This window comes from Apostichopus japonicus, chromosome 4, assembly GCF_037975245.1.
Source record: "Apostichopus japonicus isolate 1M-3 chromosome 4, ASM3797524v1, whole genome shotgun sequence".
NCBI classification, from domain to species: domain Eukaryota; kingdom Metazoa; phylum Echinodermata; class Holothuroidea; order Aspidochirotida; family Stichopodidae; genus Apostichopus; species Apostichopus japonicus.
Genome location: NC_092564.1, coordinates 3,710,984 through 3,725,983, shown reverse-complemented (window position 1 = coordinate 3,725,983; position 15,000 = coordinate 3,710,984). Strand labels below are relative to the sequence as shown.

At 39.1% G+C, this 15,000-nt stretch overlaps 1 protein-coding gene across 5 annotated transcripts in view; it reads right to left on the bottom strand.

Moving 5' to 3' along the window:
* Positions 1-15,000, bottom strand: part of LOC139966180 (uncharacterized) — a 46,970-nt gene that overhangs the window by 4,796 nt on the left and 27,174 nt on the right. For 4 of the 5 annotated variants that reach the window (XM_071968953.1, XM_071968956.1, XM_071968955.1 and 1 more), the window contains 9 exons: positions 14,359-14,427; positions 10,843-10,914; positions 8,652-8,801; positions 7,787-7,855; positions 7,101-7,169; positions 5,038-5,109; positions 3,423-3,479; positions 2,795-2,964; positions 506-2,169 (listed from right to left, as the gene is read on the bottom strand). In XM_071968953.1, the coding sequence (XP_071825054.1) occupies positions 506-2,169; positions 2,795-2,964; positions 3,423-3,479; positions 5,038-5,109; positions 7,101-7,169; positions 7,787-7,855; positions 8,652-8,801; positions 10,843-10,914; positions 14,359-14,427 (2,392 nt within the window). Of the gene's footprint in view, positions 1-505; positions 2,170-2,794; positions 2,965-3,422; positions 3,480-5,037; positions 5,110-7,100; positions 7,170-7,786; positions 7,856-8,651; positions 8,802-10,842; positions 10,915-14,358; positions 14,428-15,000 lie in introns of those variants that run through there. The other variant, XM_071968957.1, reaches the window with a different exon arrangement.

The window sequence follows — 15,000 nt, the reverse complement described above, 5'->3', positions numbered from 1 at the left end:
AAGGATGTGACTCCAAGCTCGCTCAGACTTCAGAACATATTTCTTCATTGAAATTAAAACAGCAATCAATACTTAACAAATCTAATTGAAATCTCCTCAAAGTATTGGAATATTCAGGAAGGTACTACCAGAACCCTATGTAAGTACTTTTGCAAACAGAACTTTAGCAATCTGTAGCAGACTACACATTGGGTGCCATAATGATGACATAAACCTTACTATAATTCGTAATAAAATTGTTAAAGGGATGGATTTTTCAAATGTTAAATTTAAAATTGGCCAATTTATATTTTTCAGGATGAACCAGTGTTTGCAGTGGCTTCTGAATCAACTCTGTTCGCATTCAATATATATATATATATATATATACAAAACGTTCGATAAATGTATTTCCTTTAAGTGCTTTATAGGTATTTTATCTTAAAGTAGGAAGCAGCAACAGAAAGAAAAGCATTATGTTGGAAAATTCCGCTTCACTAACGAAAAGGGTGTAAAAGAAACTTACTTGAAGTCCCTGTTCATATGAACTCTTCATAGGTCTGTATCGAGCATGCAGTACCAAAAACACCACCGATATACACGTTGTGAGAAGGACAGTCAATCTGTCTTCCCATCCAAACAATGTTATCAGCAAAGTTTGAGAAACTTTTCTTGTAAGTTCAATAACCTCCCAAAACCAGTATTGTTCTTTGTAATTTTCACAGAGAAAAATTAACCATGAAGATGTCGTAGCCTGTAACCCACAACGGTTGTTCGGTATCCTCTGTAAAGGAGTATTTTCATCAGGCATATCATTGCAAGAATCATGGTCATCATCACCATTACGATTAATTTGAAGACCTTCACCATCATCAGCACTGTCAGTTCGTTGGTCATCATCTATGTTACCCTCTGGCTGCCATCTCTTCCAAAGGATGCACAGGAGAGTTGCCGGAAAAGCGATGACGTAAACAGCAGTGAAGAAATAAGCAAGGTAATGGTACGGGCCGAGATTGTCGCAACTAATGTCAAGATCAGACCTAAGCCGTGTTATGAAGTATCGATTTTGCTCATCCAAGAAAAAGGTTTTACAAGCTCGTGGATAAAGTTGAAAGATAGATGAGCAAACTCCTGGGTAGATGATAAACAAAACTACAATAACAAAGGTGTATGACCTGGATCTTAAGTCCCCAATGGACCACTGAGAGTTGGCAGAGGCAAATCGTTGCCTGTATAACAAAACGACTTTCTTAGCTAGATAATAAGTAGATGGAAGGATAATTATTGCAATTGGAAGCGATATTCCAATGAAAAATTCAATCTTTGGGTCAATTACCAAACGATCGTCATAGCATCGAGGTCTCACGAATAATTTCAAGATATTCATCTCCAAAGATGAAATAAAACTGCCAATGATGACCAAAGGTCCAGTCCAGTTAATGTTATGAAACGAAGTGAATATTTCACCGACAACTTGATAGAAACCAAGTAGAATTTTGATTCGAGAAATTAATACATCTAAGATTGTTCTTCTTTCTTGCAAAGCATTGTTTTTCTCCTTCTTCTGCCATAACAACAGTAATAATATCACAACGCAAACTAGAAAGAAGGCGCAAGTTTCCGTTATTAATATTGCCAAGCTAGGGCAACGCATACACACATTCAAAACCGAGTAGTAACCACGTTGGCAGTTGGAACAAAGCCATCCCTTGTAGCCCTCTGCACATGATCCTTCTATGATGTTTTCGTCATCATTGGCACAGCTGTCTTTCCGAGGACATTGAAATATCACTGGAAACGTCTCATTATAACTCGTGTAAGAGTCCAGCAAATGCGTCTCTTGCTTCAGATTAGTAATAAATCGTTCATAATTACTCAAGTTGGCATCTGGAAAGTTCCAGTTCCACGTATAACCTGGTAGAAGGGTTTTGAAGTCGGTGGAACAATTAACGCCATCTTCTTGGCAAAGTGTGCAGGGGCCGTAACGGTCTGTACGTGCATAATCCTCCTTACAAGGGCAGGCTCTGTATCCGGCAAATGTCGATTGGTTGGTCCCTCCTGGACAGACTTCACAGTCTTTAGTTGAAGAACCCCCTCCAGACTTTACATAGGTACCCTTGTTACATTGTTTACATGCCACACCATTATCAACAGACGACAGCTGACCGATGCCATCTTGGTAAAACCCACCTTTAATCATTCGAGAAGAAAGAATACAAATTGAAAAAGGAATATTTCAAGTGAGGTTAAATATTAAAATCTTGTTAGTTGTTATTTTCTTCATTCAGTCCAAGTATAGATGTAATCCGAGTTCAAAGAGGCGAGAACACAATTTTCTGAAGCACAAAGTGTAATTGATTCAAAACTTGGTAATGGCTCTTAAGTTTTGACTTACTCTAAAGTATCTTCATCACAATCACCATCGCCATCACCATCACCACCACCACCATCACCATCACCATCACCTTCACCATAACCATCACCACCACCACCACCACCACCACCACCACCACCATCATCATCATCGTCATCGTCACGGTCGCCGTCACTTCCACCACCATCATCATCATCGTCATCATCATTATTATTTTTAACTATCAGTGAGTACATTTGTCTTATCATTTGCATGTTATTAACATACTCACATATCTCTGTAGTCTCTCTATTTCTCTCAGAAAACGGAGTAAAGATCAGGATTTTCTTATAAACCATAAGAGCTATCTATTTTGTTCCACCAAGCCGAGATTTCACCATATGGTGTGCGGGGGTTGGGGTGTGTTTGGTGGAAAGTTTTCTTTTATGAACCCATACCTACCAATGGGACATGGTAGACACCCGATTGTTACTCTATTAGCGTATGTACCAGGCCGACAGGCCACACATGTCCTATGTTTGCAGTCAAATCCGCTTCTTTGAAAATTCTCCAAAATCATCGCATGGAATGGAAAAGGCATTTCAGGTAAAGACTGCGGATTGACACATTTCCTGGTTAGAGAATTATATGGTATTTAAGTAATAAATGATCGAAAACAAAAATCTCCTACGAAATGTTTATATATGCGCATTATATGATTCATTTTTCCGTGTGGTGCCGTTATATAAAAAAGAAGAGATATATAAGATTAACAAAGGGGGCACATGGCTTTTACAAAGAATTGTATACCTTAAGTGATAATTGTTTTTAAAACTGATATCCACAAAGACAAATGTCAGTAACATTTTCGTATCGGCTTTTCCTGTCACTGTTCCTGTTTTAAGAAAAGATACGAAAACCAACCTGGATCACTCTTAAAAATGTGACATATTTTAGGTAAAGACTGTGGATTGACACGTTTCCTATTTGAGATCGAAAACTGATATAAGAAATGTATTGGAATCCGGTCAATCATGTTGCATATGTTGTAAATGTGTAAAGTGCTAGCGTTTATCTCAATTAAACTTACATTCGTTCTGCATTGATGGCTTGTGGTAATTCAGACAAAGATGCACAATTCAGAAAGCTGATGAAAAGAATACAAAGTAGTTAAAACAAAGGCAAGATAAATTATCGCAAATAATGTTGTTCTTACTGTATACAGAGCTTGACGATGTACAATTAAATTATAGTGTTCCGGTGCATGGCTGAAGTTGCATATCTGGTCCATGCAAAACCAGTTTCTGCTGCAGCTTTTGCTATGGCGAAAACTTGAAGTGTTCAAATTTAACGATATCTTGCAACAACAGAGGGAATGATTTCAATTCAATTGAACAAGATTTTGACTTTCTTTATAATATCACTTTTTATTAGCTCAGGCTTTTTCACAGAGGTAAATTAAAAAAAAAAAAAAGTCCGCATGTTGATTAAAATTCCAATACATATAATCTTGACAGCTGAGCAAACATTACAAATGTATCAGATTTAAAGGATATATCAATAACCAGATTTAATCATTAATGTATATATACATTAATATAGATATATATATATATATATATATACATATTATTAGAGAAAACCAGAGAAATAAGATATGACTCATAATTGACAAATAAAGAGTAAGATTTGTCAATTATGAGTCATATCTTATTTCTCTGGTTTTCTCTAATAATATTTTCTTTTGGAGTAAACGTGGATTTTCGTTATATTATATATATATATATATATATATATATATATATATATATATATATATATATATATATATATATATATATATATATATATATATATATATATATATATATATATAAATATATATATATATATATATATATATATAAATATATATATATATATATATATATATATATATATATATATATATATATCGAAGAATCGATTCCTACCTTCGCCTGATGAGTCCCAAAAGGACGAAACCGGTCGTGAAGTGGAATTTTTCTGGTGTGTTATTCTTTATTGATTTACTATATATCTGTCATACCACTTGCTACACATTCAATTCTTATTTACGGCTTGGCTTGCCTTTAAAGAGTGGTTATTCTGTGTAAATTTGTCAGATTCAAAGCGCCAGGGGTGCACTCTGTACAATCATAACACTTGGGTAATACGCCCTAAATGACAGTTATTCAAAGCCAATTTATACGCTTTAACACACAAGTAGAATCACTGTGGTCGAGTGGTACGGACTTCGGTTCGTGACACGAAGATCCGGGGTTCGATTCCTACCTTTGCCTGATGAGTCCCAAAAGGACGAAACCGGTCGTGAAGTGGAATTTTTTCTGGTGTGTTATTCTTTATTGATTTACTATATACCTGTCATACCACTTGCTACACATTCAATATATATATGGATGGATGGATGGATGGATGGATGTTAAACAACCGACTATATCTGGATCTCTAGTGATATACACAAATTAGATTAAGTGATTGGAAGTAAAACAGCAAATGTTTGTTTTTTGCAGAGTTTAGAGCAAAACTAGCTCTTCTTCAGTGCATGAGCACCGAAAGTCGCATTGACTTCACTGCCATGCCGACACCCTTCATTATAAACAAGTTTCAATTCCTGCTACTCCTTGTCATACATGAAATATATCTACATTCTGTACTATACTTACATCAAAGATTCATTGCTAACCCCTGTGACAAATTCGTTGGAAAGATTCCTAATGTTGTTTCCATAGAGATGCCTACAAAAGAGAATATTGTTATTCAGGAACACAGTTTCAACCTTCGTTTGGCGCACAATTTTATAAACTGCTGTATTGTTCTATTTTGCAAAAGGTATCTAGTTTTAAGGTACAAATAATGATGTTCATACTATACAAAAATGGCATGCCCACGAAAGGCAGCCGGATGTAAAACGGCTAACAGGGAGATGTTTTACATTCAGTCGGTCGCTCTTCTGGGAAGCTTCTCGCCGGGCGATTAAAAAATTACTCCTCCACACCTTTGGTATCCTGGGCACGCGACTGCTTTTTAGCCGTTTGTATTGTCATGCATTATTTTGTCGCACTCTATACAGAGTGTTTCATATAGTTAATATGCGTAAGTTTGTGCATTTTATTTAACATTTAAATTGGAAATAAGAAACATTTACACGAAAAATTGAGGAATAGTTACTGTAACCCTGAATTTTTATTTTAAGTTAATTTGCAAATCACTCGTAATATAAACGTCCTTCTTCATACTCTTTAGGCAAACTTATATCAGAGAGAGCGGTTTGAGAGCACCGAAACTTACATCATCTTAATTGCTTTCTCCTTAAATTATTGGAGACGTTACCGTAATAAGTAAACATTTCCTAGTGCAGTATTATTAACAAAGAGTCAAGTGAAAGCTGCATACACCTGTTGTTCAAATACCCAACTTCCAGTTCGCGTTCATAGACAAGGGGTCGCGTTCGTTACAAACATTTCTAAATCGTAAGAACGATCTCAAGATGGTTGATGGCCTTTGATGCTCGTTAAGCAAAGATTCATCTTTTCATCTGTATGATGCCAAAACTACAAAAATGCTCACTCACCAAACGTTATCGGAAATTCTATATATATATGATTCGAAACAAACTGATCATTAGATGGATATAGTTGCCATGACCATGCCCTTCCAATTGTGAATAATGCGCTGCTCAATGGATAGTGGGCAGGTTCCTGCATTTCCATTGTACGTGTGTATCATGCGCTGCTCAATGGATAGTTGCAAGGGTCATGCCCTTCCATTGTGAATAATGAGCTGCTCAATGGATAGTTGCCAAGATTATGCCCTTCTACTGTGTGAATAATGCTCTGCTCAATGGATAGTTGCAATGATCTTGCCTTTAACTGTGTGAATAATGCGCTGCTCAATGGATAGTTGCCAGGATCATGCCCTGCTACTGTGTGAATAATGAGCTGCTCAATGGTTAGTTGCCATGATCATGCCATTCCACTGTTTGAAACCTGCTCTGCTCAATATTTCAATACAAATACGATAGAACGATCCCAAGATGGTTGATAGCCTTTGATGTTCGTTAAGCAAGTCTCATCTTTTCATCTGTATGATGCCAAAACTACAAAAATGCTCACTCACCAAACGTTATCGGTAATTTCATATATATTTGATTCGAAACAAACTGATCATTAGATGGATATAGTAACCAGGACCATGCCCTTTCACTTTGTGAATAATGCGCTGCTCAATGGATAGTAGGCAGGTTCTTGCATTTCCATTGTACGTGTGTATCATGCGCTGCTCAATGGATAGTTGCAAGGGTCATGCCCTTCCATTGTGAATAATGCGCTGCTCAATGGATAGTTGCAAGGATCATGCACTTCTACTGTGTGGATAATGCGATGCTCAATGGATAGTTGCAATGATCATGCCCTTCCACTGTGTGAATAATGAGCTGCACAATGGATAGTTGCCAGGATCATGCCCTTCTACTGTGTGAATAATGAACTGCTCAATGGATAGTTGCCAGGATCATGCCCTTCCACTGTGTGAAACCTTCGCTGCTCAATATTTCAATACAAATACCATGACATTGATTGTAACTAATAACAACATTACAACACTTGTTTAAGACACTTAAGTAAAAGCTCATGATGGGAATAACGAGAAATGTTGTTTACATCAAATTGAATATCCGAAGTATCTATCATGGGCAAAATAGAATGTTTCCCAAATAACCCGAACTTACACTTTTTTTATCGTGTCCCCAGTGAACGGATTGTCAATTATTTCTACAAGCTGGTTTTCAAACAAGTATCTGTATAAATGAGAAGGACACATAGGATAATTATCTATTGCACATACCAGCTGAAGGGATCATTATACATTTTATCCGTTTGTTTCGTATTAGTTAAAGCAGCAAGAAGCATAGCCTTTCATATGGCGGTCAATTGTATTGATGAATCACGGTTAACAATTGTATTTTGTGAGAATTCCATTGAACGTGAAAACCACTGTCATAGCGGCGGGCGGCCAGATGCCACATAATTAGAATTACAGTGGGATACGTGACTTTGACCCGAGGGTACAAACCGCAGAATTACCTCAAAATGCCCGACCAAATGGATCCTCTGAGCATAATTGTGTAACACGAATTCCAGTATCTGAATGTTTTTCAACAAACCAACACTTTTCATTCGTTGCTTTCCCCCCTACTGTAGCGCTAAGAACCTCAAACGGTCACTTTCTCGTACGGTTTTCACTACCAAAAAGTTGTACCATTTCGTTAACATAAAAAAATGGGTACTTTTGATGTTTCTCACAAAACTGATTGAGGGAGTATAGGAGGGGGTTAAGGAGGGGGTGTTGGGGTGATTTGAAACCAGGCTCTGCCGCCTTTGGCTACGGTAAATATATGAAGGGGAAATGACTTACATCGATTCCAGTTTTGGCCCATTAAAGTCTCCTCCGTGTACAGTATGAATGCTGTTGTCCGACAAAAAACTGCAAAAGAAAGCAGAATCGCAGAAGACTGCAGCCATTTTTTTAACTGTCTTTTAATCGAGTGGAGTTTGGTTAAATTAAATATTTTTTTAAAAATATCATAAATGCGATGACGGGTATGGTATGGGAGGGGGAAGGGGAGGCGGAGGTGGGAGGGGCAGGACCCATTCTAAATTCTACTGTTATTTTGTGCTTATCGTATCGCATTTGCCAAAATATTTGTCGAAGATACAAATACATTGATAAGTTAACAACACTTTAAATGCAACGAACCTCGTAACTGAGGCGTATATGAAAAGGAAATTGATGCAAGTGAGAATGGGTAGATCCAGACTTAATTATGGGCGTGGGTGGCTCTGGGCTCGTTTAAACCGACTTTTTATGTGTAGGTACCATGAAATAGGCCTCACTTGACATAATGTAGTGACTTTTTTGGCATTCTTTGAGTCATCAACATTCATTTTCATGCTTGGATGTTGAAACGCTGCAGGATTGAAGGTGATTTAAGGCAATTTAGATGGGTTGGGAGCACTGTGCTATAACATCAAACTCTCCTAGCTTAAAATTTAAAATAGTCATGGAGGCCAAAAGTAGATGTGTTGTGATAGCCCAAACCACCATCTTATGCATGGGTAAAGGACCTGTCAGTTGAAAACTCATATCTATACTCTATAGCGGCCTTGTAAAGTGACGAATTTGGCGTGTATGCCGAGGGACCAATTAATTGTGGTACACCTGTGCGGGTTCTGGAATCCAGCCGCGAATACATTGAGACTGGATGATCTGATATACTCACACTCCGCGTAAGTTGATGAGCTTATTAAAATATCCCCTATTGATTGATGTCAAACGATTCGATTGCAGGAGGAGAATGGTGAATTGCATGGTTTCATTTGCCTTGATGATTGCGGTTGGAAATTCTGTAAGTTGATTTGCTGACAAGTCCCTGCATTGTAAAGTAATTATAAACATCGTGTTGATAGTAGATTGTGATATTTAACCGATCTTGTCAAATACAAATATAATTCTTGTAAAGGGGTGAATAGTTAATTAAGTTGATAAGTTTAGTAATGATTGGTAAATGATGTAAATGTTCAGTAAAAACGATACAATGTTATTATATAATACTATGTGAATCGGGTGATACTCTATGCAGCAATATTAGTGTGGATGTTTATATTATATTGTTATGATACAGTATTATTGTATGATACTATGTGAAACGGGTATGTGCAACAATATTGTATGTATGTATGTATGTATGGGTGTATGTATGTGTGTAAGGGTGGGTGTATGTATGTATGTATGTATGTATGTATGTGTGTATGTATGTATGCGTGTGTGTATGGGTGTATGGGTGTATGTATGTATGTATGTGTGTATGTATGCGTGTATGTATGTATGTATGTATGTATGTATGTATGTATGTATGTATGTATGTATGTATGTATGTATGTATGTATGTATGTATGTATGTATGTGTGTATGTATGTATGCGTGTGTGTATGGGTGTATGGGTGTATGTATGTATGTATGTATGTATGTATGCGTGTATGTATGTATGTATGTATGTATGTATGTATGTATGTATGTATGTATGTATGTATGTATGTATGTATGTATGTATGTATGTATGTATGTATGTATGTATGTATGTATGTATGTATGTATGTATGTATGTATGTATGTATGTATGTATGTATGTATGTATGTATGTATGTATGTATGTATGTATGTATGTATGTATGTATGCTAGTATGTGTGTATGTATGTGTGTATGCGTGTATGTATGTATGTATGTATGGGTGTATGTATGTATGCATTTTAGATCCTCCTGCAAGGAGAAACTCGCGAAGAAGCCATCATTGGCTTATCAAAGCCGCAAGCTGACCAAAGTCAGTCTCTTATATTCATATTTAACGTCCATGATTATGAATTGTCAATTGACAACAACTCTGTAACTGGACGACAAACATTAATCTTGGAGTGACTCGTTGTGTTATTGTTGTGTGAATGTTGTATCTTATATGATTATGATACAATGTTATAGTATGATACTACATGAATCGGTTGAAAATAGGACTACGAGATGTTCACAACTCTTTGCAGTGCTTTCCGTGATATCTAAGATATGAGAGAAGACTTATTCGCGGCAAGAGTATGGGCTAAATGAACGTCTGATCGTCCCCGGTTGTTGGCAAACTGTCTATAACGAATGACTGAATTAATGCCTACATGTAGGACCTACCATTGGTGTAACAAGATGTACCGATTCCCGCTGAAGGTGAGGTTTTGTTTATATTTAATAAGCGATACAGGTTCTACATCTGATGATTAATCTGACAGAACTACACCGTCCAGTGAACTCAGTTACCAGTAACTATGGCTAATATCATCACGTCCGTGCTTATGTGGTGTCAATCCCAGGACTTAATGCCTAGTTTTCAAATGGACATAAAACCTTCAGAGGTCTGATCGTTCTCGTGACGGCACACGTCAGGGAAGATAGAGCCCATATTAAAACCAACCAACTCTATCCACTGTCAAGCCCAGTCCCCTTATATCGAGACTTCTGATCATAACGGTATTTTGTCCAGTGAGGTATCATGGAGTCACTAGTTGAGTTATCGACTGTGAACTGTGCATCTGAGCTAAAAAGAATATGGACTATGTACTACTAAATGTAGTACTATGTATACTAGATGTAGCACTATGTGCTACTAAATATGAATCTAAGAGACTGACTTCGGTCAGCTTGTGGCTTTGATAAGCCAATGATGGCTTCTTCGCGAGTTCCTGCTTGCAGGAGGATCTAAAATACATACAATACATACATGTATACGCTTCACGCTTTCACAGGTTCAAGACGGTTTATTCAATCATTGCTTTACTCCATTGACAGACGAGTTGTGGAATGGAAAGTGCGTGATCAAAATTCCAGTAGAGAAAAAATTGATAAAGAAATCGAAATGAATTGAGTAGCTTACAATGCCTCGTATATTGTAGTGCTTTCAAAGAGGTCTTCTGGTAAGCTTGATATATGATTCCCAGATAACGACCTTGAAGGGAGACAGAAAGAAAAGCAAAACGTTAAAACGTGACTAGTGAGAATTGCAGTGAAAAACGTGTAAGTTGTATGAGATTACCTTTTTCACTCTTAGTGGCATTCACGACTTTTTGGTTCGTATCGTATACTTCAAAGTCACCACTGACAGCATTGACTTCCACTGGCAGGGAGGGTGGGGGTTTAGATGTGGACAAGTCGAGGAACACGCTAACAGTTGTTTGCATACGGTTGCTATGCAGTAGAAACAAACGATATTTACTATGAACAATCTCCGATACTCAGCAACCAACCAGTCATTTGAACAGTTCAATTGTTTTTGTATGTTTAGACCTGGAGTGGGCAACCTACGGCCCGCGGGCCACATGCGGCCCGCCAGTGATTTTTTTGCGGCGCGTGAGATGTCTCAACACAAAAATCAATCTATTTTACATCATCACAAAAAACGAGCTAGCTGCTTAGAATTTAACGGCACTAATGATGCTGTCAGGTAGGCCTATTATCCCCATTTATTATCAACTGTACTGTATTGACATTATGTTTTTGTGAATACAGATTAAGTACACAAACCTATTGCTTGAAAGTCCTCGGAATCAAAGGTTTGAAATCAACAGCCCAGTCAATTTTCACTCCTTATATCTGGCCCATTCATTCAAAAAGGTTGCTCACCCCTGGTTTAGACTAATTTAATGTTGCCACTGTTTGAATTAGTTTGTTCTTACGCATTCTTAGTAGAAACTGTTTTTTGTGGGGGGGGGGGGGTAGTAGGCGACCATTTTAGTGACACACCCAAAGGAGTCAATAACAGGTGTATGATACGAAATTGCGCAGTGTTGAGAAATGTCTGTCTGCTTTGTGCGTTTTCAGTCAAGGCTTTTGAACGACCATAAAACCAAGGAAGGATTTAGCATTTTATAAAGGAGAGATGTAGCTCAGTGGTCGCTGATATTGACTCCCATATAGCATGAGGAGAGTGTTGGGGGGGGGGGGCATATATCATGAAGAGAGTGTTGGGGGGTGGGGCATATATCATGAAGAGAGTGTTGGGGGCATATAGCATGAGGAGAGTGTTGGTTGGGGGCATATATCATGAGGAGGGTGTTGGGGGCATATAGCATGGGGAGAGTGTTGGAGGGGGGCATATATCATGAGGAGAGTGGTGGGGGCATATAGCATGAGGGGAGTGTTGGAGGGGGCATATAGCATGAGAAGAGTGTTGGGGGCCCATATAGCATGGGGAGAGTGTTGGGGGGAATATATCATGAGGAGGGTGTTGGGGGGCATATAGCATGAGGAGAGTGGTGGGGGTATATAGCATGGGGAGTGTGTTGGGGGCCATATAGCATGAGGAGAGTGTTGGGGGGCCATATTGCATGAGGAGAGTGGTGGGGCATATAGCATGAGAAGAGTGTGGGGGGCATATAGCATGGGGAGAGTGTTGGTGGCCCATATAGCATGAGGAGAGTGTTAGGGAGGGGGCATATATCATGAGGAGAGTGTGGGGGCATATAGCATGGAGACAGTGTTGAGGGGCATATATCATGAGGAGAGTGCTGCATGGGGGCATATAGCATGAGGAGAGTGTTGGGGGCCACATAGCATGGGGAGAGTGTTGGGGGGCCATATAGCATGAGGAGAGTGTTGGGGGCCATATAGCATGAGGAGAGTGTTGGGGGGCCCATATAGCACGAGGAGAGTGTTGGGGGCATATATCATGAGGAGAGTGGTGGGGGCATATAGCATGAGAAGAGTGTGGGGGCATATAGCATGGGGAGAGTGTTGGGGCCCATATAGCATGGGGAGAGTGTTGGGGGCATATATCATGAGGAGAGTGTTGGGGGGGGGGCATATAGCATGAGAAGAGTGTTGGGGGCCATATAACATGGGGAGAGTGTTGGGGGGCCCATATACAGTAGCATGAGGAGAGTGTTGGGGGCATATATCATGAGGAGAGTGTTGTGGGGGGGGGGGGGTGGGGCGTATATCATGGGGAGAGTGTTGGGTTCGGCAAAATCGAGGCCTGAATTGGTGCATTCTTAGGTATCTTTAGAATAGAAATTACGTCCATTATCAGGTCTAAACGCCAGGTTGTGCTACTTTTGACATTTTTGTGTGGGAATTAAGTGTACACAATTGCAGCCCCTTCGTGGATCTGAGCAGCCTGTGATTGTTCCTCAACAAAATCACCTACAGCTGAAGGACCCAGCAAAAAATGTACCCTAATTTTATGGCGGTAAACTATGGTAAATGTGTGGTAAATAGGGTAAATGTGTGGTAAAATTGTGGTAAAATCAACCGCGGTACATTTACCGCAGTTTTACCATGATATTACCGCGGTATAAGTAGGGTAAAAGTGCGGTACATTTACTGCGGTAAATTGCGGTCCCGGGAGCAGGACTACACGCCCCTGCCTCGTTACTTCCGGGCACTATTCGAAAAGAGAAGGCGAGATTCGCCGGTGTCCTTCCACGCACAAAAAAAAAACTTGGAACCTCAATAATTTCCGACTAAGGATTTCCTTAGTCGGAAATTAGCGTGGTAAATGTACGGTAAAATTGGGGTAAAAGAACGGTAAAACTGTCGTAAAGTTGGGGTTAAAGCATAGTAAAAGTGTAGTAAAAGCGCGGTAAAAGTATGGTAACACCGTGGTAAATTGCGGTAAAATTGGGGTAAAAGTGAGGTAAAACCATGGTAAATTTGTGGTAATTTACTGCGGTAAACCTGGGTTTACCGCGTCCATAGGGCCAAAACACCGCCGTAATGTACAACAAATTTACCACGTTTTTACCCCGGTTTTACCGGGGTAAAAGTGTGGTATGTTACCGCGGTAAATTTGAGGTAAATTTTTTCCTGGGGATGAACAAAATCAGAAACTATATTTTAAATTGAATGCAACCACTCTTTTGCTCTAAAAGTTCCCCTCTTTATTCGAGAAAAAAAAATTCTCCATTTTTGTAGCCATACAAATAGGGCACTTTGAGTAAGAAAAAAAACACGAAAATAATGGTTGTCGGGGGAAGGACCAACTACCAAACGCGTGCCTAAAACGTTAGGGAGGGAGTATGCCGGGGCCTCCACAATCACCCGATAATCGGGTGGGGGAAACTTTCAGTAGAGACATATTATGCATTAAGACAAGGAAGAATAGCACAACTCCTCCGGGCCAAGGACGCCCTTCCGTAAAGTTTCCTGCCGTAACTAGATCAGCCAGAGATTTAGAACTTGCTCCCCAACCCCTCAACATTTACTATCCTGTGCACGTCACTGCCAACTATGCCACGTTCTTTTTTTTTGCTGTCATATTTGAGAAGTCTTGTCCCGATCTCTGAACATGAGTATGGATATGAAAGATTGTGGATCCTGATAATAAAGAAAGGAGGAAATAGCTTTACATGGTTAAGAGGGATACGTTACGAATTGAAAGTGATCCTTTACTCACAATATTCCGATCGACATCCCTCGAAATAATCTTTCAGGAACTGAAGTAATCTGGTTTCGCCAGAAAGAGCTGTTCGACGAAAGAATCAGTAAGAAACAAACAAACATAACACACGTAACATGACAAAAGTCCTTTCGATTGTTGAGCTGGAGAGTGGTATATTTTGTAATGTATATAGATAACCTGTGTACACACAAAGAGGAGATCGTGCCGTGAGATGGGAAGATTTCTTGATGGGTACATTACATTCGCTACATCTTACGATCCGAGGTACGGCTAAAGATTCAATTCATGTCAGAACTTGCTTTCTTTAGTAAAATAATATACAAAAGAATGTACGAAAGATTTATCTATGCAACGCCTTCGATGTCTTTACATCATCGAAGCGAAGCGAGAGGCAGAGTCTCGCACAACCTTCTTCCACCAACCTCTTCGACCGGAATATGCCTTGAACATCACCATCTATGCACATCTCGAGTTATTGAGGTGGCCATATTACTTCACGTTAATTAATGTAATTTTTATATTTGTTTATTTTTCTTGACCGCAAACTGCAGCCTTTTAAATCGCAAAGTTATTCTCTGGGGACACCACACATTCTCCAGTACTTCCTCTCTCGGACGGATCATCATCCGGCCGTAC